Source organism: Vigna unguiculata, chromosome 7 (assembly GCF_037176805.1).
Source record: "Vigna unguiculata cultivar grain cowpea cultivar isolate G323 ecotype 2 chromosome 7, ASM3717680v1, whole genome shotgun sequence".
NCBI classification, from domain to species: Eukaryota; Viridiplantae; Streptophyta; class Magnoliopsida; order Fabales; family Fabaceae; genus Vigna; species Vigna unguiculata.
In genome coordinates this window covers 11,011,641-11,021,086 of record NC_140798.1, presented here as the reverse complement: position 1 = coordinate 11,021,086, position 9,446 = coordinate 11,011,641, and the positions used below count along the sequence as shown (strand labels likewise).

At 29.2% G+C, this 9,446-nt stretch overlaps 1 protein-coding gene across 2 annotated transcripts; it reads left to right on the top strand.

The window, feature by feature from the left end:
- The first annotated feature begins 231 nt into the window (after positions 1 to 231).
- Positions 232 to 3,596, top strand: LOC114192410 (putative adenylate kinase 1, chloroplastic). 2 transcript variants are annotated; one of them, XM_028082121.2, is made up of 4 exons: positions 232 to 610; positions 2,100 to 2,240; positions 2,655 to 2,927; positions 3,153 to 3,596. In XM_028082121.2, exons 1-4 carry the CDS (start codon positions 311 to 313, stop codon positions 3,294 to 3,296), a joined length of 858 nt encoding a protein of 285 aa, XP_027937922.1. In that variant the 5' UTR covers positions 232 to 310; the 3' UTR covers positions 3,297 to 3,596. The 2 variants fall into 2 exon arrangements, with proteins under 2 accessions (XP_027937922.1, XP_027937920.1); XM_028082119.2 differs by having other exon boundaries at positions 2,100 to 2,258.
- Positions 3,597 to 9,446: the final 5,850 nt, after the last annotated feature.

The following is a 9,446-nucleotide window of genomic DNA, read 5'->3' as shown; positions in this document are numbered from 1 at the left end:
CAAAGTCGTAAATAACTCTCCACGTTTCACCTTCAACATTTATAAATTATCCACGTGCTTTATTATTTTTCTTATATATATATATATATATATATATATATATATATATATATATATATATATATATATATCCTATGTAGAAAATGTAAATTGATATTTATTCACGCATTACACAAAAAAAAAAAAAAAAAAAAAAACTTAGAAGCAAATATGGTATAAATACAAAAACGAAGAATTAGTTAACTGACTAATCAATTCATCATCAATCACTCACCGTGTCGTTCATCATTCCTTCGCTTCTGCAAATCCCATGGCGGCCATAACCCGCCTCCGACTCGCCAAGCGCGCCTCCTTCGTCTCTCCTCTGGCCACCCGAACCTTCTCCTCCTCCCAAGTCAACGCGCCGCCGTACGCCGCCGCCTCCTTCCGCCGGGTGTCGCCGCGCGACAACCTGAGCAAGAGGTGCGTGCAGTGGGTGTTTCTCGGTTGTCCCGGCGTCGGCAAAGGCACCTACGCCAGTCGCCTCTCCAACCTCCTCGCCGTCCCGCACATCGCCACCGGCGATCTCGTCCGGGACGAACTCGCCTCCTCTGGTCCCCTCTCTTCCCAGGTTTTCGTCTTCCTCCTCCTCGTTTTTTGAATTTTCTAAATTATTTTGCAGCTTCGTGATCTTTTTGACGAGGATTTCGTCAAGGTTATTGAAAAAATTCTATGGGCGGCGCTTGAAGAAAATGAAGCATGATTATTATTTTTAAAACAATATTAAACATTTGTTATTCAATCTCAAATACACGAACTGTTATGTTATGATGATTATCTTAAAAGTCAACTAACCCAAAAGTCATATTATAGTAATGATTTCTTGTAAACTAAGAATTACAAGTTCTTTTATTGTGATGGTGCATAGAAGTTAAATCTTACTGAACTTTCAGCTTGATCTTGTTGGTGGAAGTTGGACAACTTCATGCATATTGTTGTCCCACTTTGCTTAAGCACTACTTGCTTTGTTAGTCTTTTTTTTTTTTGGCATTTTGCAAACAGACTTTTGGACTCAAGTTCCATGCATAGGAGTTAGACAATTAAATTATACTTAACTAGATTTTCCTATGTAGATGTGGGAAGAAGAGTTTTTTTTTTTTTTTTTTTAAACATATGTAAAATAAAACTAAACAAAACTGAAGTAATAAGTTTTTAAAATATTTGAAACGTACATTGAGTTGTCTGTATTTGCCAGCCCCATGGCGCAAGGTTGATTGGGTCTAGTCTCGTTTCTTGTTGTGGCATCCAAGTCTGTGTAACTGAGTAGAAATGTCTTCAATATGGTGTTGCATAAGGGAAACTTGGACATGATAATAGTTATTATTCTTTGGTTCTTCATTTCACTGGAAATTGAAACACTGTCCCTCACAGGATAGTTGTTTTGGTTTGTGAAAACTACTTAATAGAGAGTATTGTCATTGACGTTGCGTGTCTTATTCTTATTTAAACCTGTGGTTGGAGATGTACGTTTCTGGTGTATCTCAAACAGTTTGGCATTCCCGTCTTTTTTGCATTGACTGTATCTTTGCTCTTTCATCATATCTGTCCTTTTTGTTGCGAGACTAACGACGTACAGAATGGTCTAATCGTCTCTTGTTGGCTGTTAACTCCTTATTCTTATTTAATTATAAATATTCTCATATTATTTATTAACAGTAATCTTGTAACATTAATTGCATGCGTAATATATATTGGTAATGAGGAAAATCTACCTGTTCTCCAAGCTAGTGAGTCTTTTAGTCTGGAACATTGATTTTTGTAATTTTAATTGAACCAAATTAGTGAAATGATGTCTCGATTTTCATTTTCATTTTTCCATTTTTAAGTGCTTTAGGTATTGGATTTTTTCCTTTTAATAAAAGGTATTAGATGTTTTACTACACTTTACTTTTAAAGATCAGTTGACGGACAATAAATGAGATTCTATTAATAGAGTTATGGTTTTTCAATTTCATCTGTTGTAGCCTAGTTGTTGCCTCTTTGTTGGGTTACAATGTTTATTTTATGTCCATCGGAACATCTCTTCTACATTTTTATTTGTAATATTTGGTTTCTTACAGCTATCAGAAATTGTAAACCAAGGTCAATTGGTGTCAGACGAAATTATAATAAGTTTATTGTCAAAGAGACTTGCAGCTGAGGAAGCTAAAGGCGAATTGGGGTTTATTCTTGATGGATTTCCTCGAACAATAAAGCAAGCAGTGAGTTTCTTCACTTTGGTAAAGTATTTCATTATAGGTACTAACCCTCATTTTATTTACTAAATCTTTGCATGAGTACAAGGAACATAAATATTTGTAGTCAGTTTTGAAATCTGAAAATGTAATTTTTAAAGAAATGTGAAGATTTTTTTTCTTTGTATGGATAAACCTGACGATTTCATAAGGCGATTTACCTGATCTACTTTTTTTTTTTTTTTATGATTTGATTTTCCCACCAAATCAGCTTCTACTTCCCCCTTCATACAAGCAGCTTTAATTCTCTCGGCTTCTGCCTCTTCACCCCTTTATGTGTTTAAGTTACAACAGTTATGTTGTGTGCTTCCTGTTCATAGAAGCAATATGAAACTTTAAATTATAGAGTACTCAAATTTTAGCCTATGTTTTTCGGTGCAGGAAATATTGGAAGGGGTAACTGACATTGACTTGGTAATCAATCTCAAGCTCCGAGAAGATGTTCTGCTTGAGAAATGCCTTGGTAGGAGAATTTGCAATCAGTGTGGGGGTAATTTTAATGTTGCTTCCATTGACATTAAGGCTGAGAATGGGAGCCCTGGAATGGTTATGGCTCCACTTCTTCCTCCTGCGAATTGCGTTTCTAAGCTCATTACTCGATCAGATGATACTGAACCGGTAGTCAAAGAAAGGCTTCGAATATACCGTGAAATGGTATTGTGCACACTATATTATTATTATGTGTGGACTTCAAGAATAAATGACTGCTTGAGTGACTTCGTATTTGTTGTATATTTATTTTTATAATGAGATGTTTATAAAATATCTGGGCGAATTTGTTGAAGTTGATGTTTCCAATTCCCCATTGTTTATAGTTACATCGTTGTGAATGATTTTTGGCTTCCCTTTCCATAAATTTAAAGACTGTCGTGATTGCAGACTCAGCCTGTGGAGGAATTTTACCGTAGCAGAGGAAAATTATTGGAATTTAACCTGCCAGGGGGAATCCCAGAGTCATGGCCTAAGTTGCTACATGCCCTTAATCTTGATGATTACGAAGACAAGCGATCTGCTGCAGCATAAAGATATAATAATGTATCATAGCTGTAAGTATTTCATTCTTTGCGTGCATATATATTGCATGCTTGGCAATTTTGCAGGACAGAGAATCAAAGAAGGAAACTTCTCTTTTAGTATTATTTTGGACCAATAATAATATTTGAAATGCTGTAATCTGATAAAACTGATAGTATTTCTTTCGTTTTAATTTGGTTATATGGAAGGAGTTTCCCAGCATGTAATGTTATAGTGAAGAGTGAATATATCACAGCATGTAATGTTATTGTAAATTAAATGTGAATGAAAACTTGTTGTTTTGCATCATCACATGCTCGAAATTTAGGGAAGACTTTTTTTGGAGTAACTTCCAGGTAAACCTTTCATGATGTTCTATGTTATTTGAATAAGTCTTTTGATTTCACTATACTCATCAATGACTCCTTTCATTGAATATGCTTGTTGCTTTAACAAAGTTTTGTAGTTTAAATGAATAGAACAAGAATTCTCTAGTTTTTGTTTGGCAAGTTAGATCTTATCTATTTATCCTGTAGGAGTTTTTATATTCCTTCATGAATTCTCTACGCCTGTTTGTTTAACACCACCGAGAAAATAAGGTGGAAAGCTTTCTTGGATAATTTGTTTTCTGAGTTGAATGGAGAAGAGATAAATAAGAAGAATGGAATAGAAACATTTGTTGTTTATAGCACGAGAGAAAGTGCATATTTTTTAGCACCTAAATAAAGATTATTTCAGTATTTTAGCAGAAAGTTATTTACCTTTGTTAAAATCATCTTTACTTTTTTTGTTAAGAATTTAGAACAAAGGCAACAAAAAAACATATTCTCCTATTTCATGCCAATATGGGGAGGATATTTTACTTTGGGTTTCATATAAAAATGCTTTCAATCCTATTTTTATTTTAAAGAAGTGAATAAATAGGAACCCTAAATGCTTGGGGAGCAAGAGATGGTAAATTTGGTTACGTGTGCACTGAAGTTCGATGAAATTCGTGTGGCAAATAGAAGGGGGAATTTCTTCCTCCATCCCATGTTTTCTTTCTGTATCCCATACTTTTTAAGTTTTCAATTATGTGTTGAAATTAATAGAAAAGAATATTGTAAGATTTGTTTTTGTGTTTTAGTTATAGCTTTGGACTGTACAATCTGCATATTTCGTACAATTCGTAGAACACATTATACTCGTAATATAAATTGAAAAATATGTTTCAGATTTTATAATTAATATGTAAATTTATATTTTGAATCGTGTATTTGTTATGTATTTTTTAGAAACAATTTGAAATGTAAATTAAATTTTAGAGTGTATAATTTGAAATAAGACAATTCAAAATATAGTACAATCCTTGTTGTAAATTTATATTTTAGATTAGACAATTTGCAATACAAACTTAGAAGACATTTAGAAGACAATTAAAACGTAAAATGTATTCAAAATCATATAATTGATAATGTAATTTTACATTCTGAATTATATAATGTAAAGACTATGTGCAGATATTTTAATTTTAATAAGGAATGAGTAAGTTATTTCACTATTGCTATGGAAGTGCAGGAAGAAAACATGGTGTGCGTAAAGAAATCCTCCAAATCAGGCCCTGCAATGAGGCTCTCAATACCAAAGTATTGCAAGTTGTTTGCTCGGTGAGATAAACATGAGAAAAATACTGGTGATAGAAATAATGTTAATTGTTTGATAGAATAAAAATAAAATAAAAAGGTTCTTAAATTTATTGGTACTCTTTATTTTTATTTTTAATATTCGTATGCTTTAACGTTTTGGGGTATTCATAATCGAAACAAAACACTTTTTAATTAAAAACACTAAAGCAATAGATTTTAATTCTGAGAAGCAAAATTAAATTTATCTTAAATTTAAGAAACTAAAAATAGATTTAACCTATTTTAAAAAATATATATCTACATTTAATTCTTTTCTAGTTTTTGAAATTTAGATGTTAATTTTTTACTTCGCTTTTTATTTACTTTTTTTCTATTACTCTATTTTCTTTTTTTGCTATCAAGCAAATATTAGAGGAAATTAGTGAAATTTATTAATACATTTGTATTATACCTTTTGTGTCTCATTCTATCCTTTTAAATTTAAAATTTATTGAAAATGAAAAAAAAAATGAAATCCATAAAATTTTGCAATTTTCATTGAGAGGAGATGGCGTAGTTGTAAGAATGAGATTGAATTGAGACGGTCTTAAATAATAAAATTAAGAAAGAGAAAAATAATTAAATGAATGAGTTTGGTTAGTATTTTTTATTTTGTAGTTTTTTATTTTTATTTATTTTTTCTTTTTTCATTTCTTAGATTAAGTTTCTAGTATATAAATTTGAAAATTGTTAATTGAATTTCTAATAAACTTTTATGTTCTATTGTTTCAATTTTTTGTTATCAAGGTGATATGGTTGTTATTTTGTCTGTTACCTTGGTTTGTTGTCTTCACATATAATTTTTTAATATTTTGATTTTATAATTTTATAAGTGAAAATTTTATTATTTATAATTTTATAACTGAAAATTTTATTATTTATAATTTTATAATATTTTGATTGAGAAAATCACAATCACCTCTTTGTCTTTATGTTTTCTAGACCTCTACAACAATGCCTTCTTTAGGGATATTTTGGTATCAAAATATCAATTTTAGCTCATGAATCTCTCTTACAACATGTTTAGTGGATGAATACTTAACTCCGCAAAAATGCAACAAAATTTGTACTTGGACTCCAACTCCATTCATAGAACCTTACCTTTGTTATTGTAAACTGCTCCTCTTTGGTGCACCTCATCATAGAGGATAACACTTTCACCAAACTTCTTCCTTTCGTCATGTGAATCATGTCAAAACTTCAAGTATTTTTGCTTACAAAACCAACTTTCTAGTTTGGTCAACACCTCCATGTTCAACAATTCAAACCTACAAAGCGTGAAGAAGTTTGGGTTCAATTCCTTCATAAAGTTTTTCGTGGTTCAAGGTGGGGAATTCAAAATAATATATATATATATATATATATATATATATATATATATATATATATATATATAATTATTGATTTGATATCCCAACTTTTTCGTTAAATTCAATTTAGTATATAAACTTTTTGTTTGTTCAATTTAGTACCCCAATTTTTTAAAGAGATTCAATTTGGTCTTCTCCGTTAAGTTGGAGTTAACACCGTGTCCGTACAGGACATGTGTCAAGCCATGAAATTTTTAAATTTTTTTTAATTTTTTTTTAGAATTTTTTTTTTCAAAAAATTTAAAAACTACCACGTGTCAGTTTATCATCATGTCACGTGGCAGCTTACAATCATGACACATGACAGTGTAATAGTTGTTTTCAATTTAGTACTCCAATTTTTTAAAATGATCCAATTTTTTAAAATGATCCAATTTGGTCCTCTCCCATTTGAGACCAAATTAGTAAATAAGCTTAATTACAACCTATATATACATGTTACAATAATTTTTTCTAATATATACATCAAATCATTTCACCTAAATACTTAAATTATTTTATTTTGGCTTAAATACCTTTATGGTCCTCATTTTCGTAGTGTTTGTTGCGGATAGTCCTCATTTTTACCAAATGTTTAAAATGGTCCTCATTTTCGTAGTGTTTGTTGCGGATGGTCCTCATTTTTACCAAATGTTTAAAATGGTCCTCATTTTTGCAATTCGTGTTTAATTTAGTCATTTTTTGTGATGCCGTTCAAATCAGTAACGGAACACTGTACAAGTGGCACTATTTGTTTAAAATGGTCCTCATTTTTGTAGTGTTTGTTGCAGGTGGTCCTCATTTTTACCAAATGTTTAAAATGGTCCTCATTTTTGCAATTCGTGTTTAATTTAGTCATTTTTTGTGACGCCGTTCAAATCAGTAACGGAACACTGTACAAGTGGCACTATTTGTATTATATTATATTGGGGTATATTATGTGTACTATACAGGTGTAGTCCAATCTTCTTCCTTTACCTCTGGTTGTAATCGTTGCAAGCAACAATGTTGTAGCAATTTGTGCAATGTAATACAAACAGTGACACCTGTACAGTGCTCCGTTACTGATTTAAATGACGTTACAGAAAATGACTAAATTAAACACGAATTGCGCAAATGAGGGTCATTTTAAACATTTGATAAAAATGAGGACCATCCGCAACAAACACTACGAAAATGAGGACCATTTTAAACATTTGGTAAAAATGAGGACCATCCGCAACAAATACTACGAAAATGAGGACGAAAAAGGTATTTAAGCCTTTTATTTTTGACATTTTAACCTTTGTAATTTTTTACACATAAAATTTTTTACACTTATAAAAAATAAAAAATTTGAATATTTAGGTGTAATGATTTGATGTATAAATTCAAAACAATTATTTTAACATGTATATATAAGTTATAATTAAACTTAATTATTAATTTGGTCTCAAATTGGAAAGAACGAAATTGGAGCATTTTAAAAAATTAGGGTACAAAATTGAACCAAAAATTTAAATTGGGGTACTAAATTAAAAACAACTATTACCACTACCACGTGTCATGATTGTAATATGCCACGTGGCACGATAATAAATTGACACGTGGTAGTTTTAAATTTTTTTGAAAAAAAAATAATTTTTTTTGAAAAAAAAATATTTTTTTAAGAAAATTAATTTAAAAATAAAAAATAAAAAATTTCATGGCTTGACACGTGTCCTGTACGGACACGATGTTAACTCCAACTTAACGGATAAGACCAAATTGAATCTCTTTAGAAAATTGGGGTACTAAATTGAACAAACCAAAAATTTGGGTACCAAATTGAACTTAACGAAAAAGTTAGATACTAAATCAGTAATTATAAAAAAAAAATTAGAGGTTTTGAATGCTAAGGGGATTGCATTTTCACATATGGTTTCCTTTAATGAATATAAGCAACTTTATAGACACTATTTCAAGCATGCAAATTCATTAATTTAATCTAACTAAAAATTTAATCAAATTATAATATAGTTTATAGGAAAAGTCAAAATTATATTATTATATTGAAACCCTTTAGGACTTCTGTTTTCCTTTAGCTATACAATAATTGATTCAATAGTTATCTAGTTTTTTTTTTCTCTCTTTTATAAGATAGGTTTATGTTTCCTTCTATAGTAAAATGAGTTAAATATATTTTTCCTTCTTTAACTTTCAATGAAAATTGTTATCTGAATATTAAATATAAATTAAAATTAACTAAAATTCTAATTTTAATTAATTATTATTAATGTTTTTAATAATTTGCAAAACATTTCTCAAATTACATATAGTTTTTATTCCTCTATCATCTTTTATATTTATTTCTAAACTAATTTTTTAACAATATTTTTAAGTAATAGTTAAAACTAATCTTTGATCCCAATTAAAATAGTTGGTGATCTAAAACATAAGTATATATTTGAAAGTAATTCTTTTACCACATTCTTAGTTTTAATATAATTTATATATTAAAGATATGTATTTATTATCAATAAGTCTATAAAAATATTTATTTACTGTAATCTACAAACGAAAATACGGGTGTCTATACAATCAAGTGTTCTACAATGATTGAATATGAATTTCTCTCGTCGTTAACTAAATGATAATCCTTTAAAAAACAAAAATAACGAGTTTTTTTTTTTTCAAAATGGAAACTACAAAGAACCTGTACTTTAACCCAGTAGATTAAATTTGATTAATAATTTGTTAAATTTTATACTTTTATCAATAAGGAGTATTTTTTTATAAATCTTAATATTAATACCAACACATTGTGATATATTTTATAAGTAATAGTTTTATATTTAAATTATATCATTCGGAAAATATAACGTTTGGGAGAGAAATATAGTTTATTTTTTTCTAAAAATTAATTGTAAAGCAAAATTAATAAGTATTTCATTAGAATAATATGAATAAAAAAGTATTTGATGTTGATAATTCGAAGTATAATGAAACAATGACACGACAACTTGAAATCTGTTAATGCGATAATCAAGTTGCAATTATAGAATAGGAATGATGTCATCTCAATCATGACAAATTAAATTATAAATATTTCAGTTCTTTATTACAAATAGATATAATGTATCCAAATATATTTAACTTTATTAATAATCTTTACATAAAAAAATATT

Excerpts from the sequence above, each read along its gene's own strand:
- LOC114192410 (XM_028082119.2), top strand. The coding sequence starts at position 311 with ATGGCGGCCATAACCCGCCTCCGACTCGCCAAGCGCGCCTCCTTCGTC. Across the intron at positions 2,259-2,654 it reads CAGTGAGTTTCTTCACTTTG|GAAATATTGGAAGGGGTAAC; the intron begins GTAAAGTATTTC and ends TTTTCGGTGCAG. Across the intron at positions 2,928-3,152 it reads TTCGAATATACCGTGAAATG|ACTCAGCCTGTGGAGGAATT; the intron begins GTATTGTGCACA and ends TCGTGATTGCAG.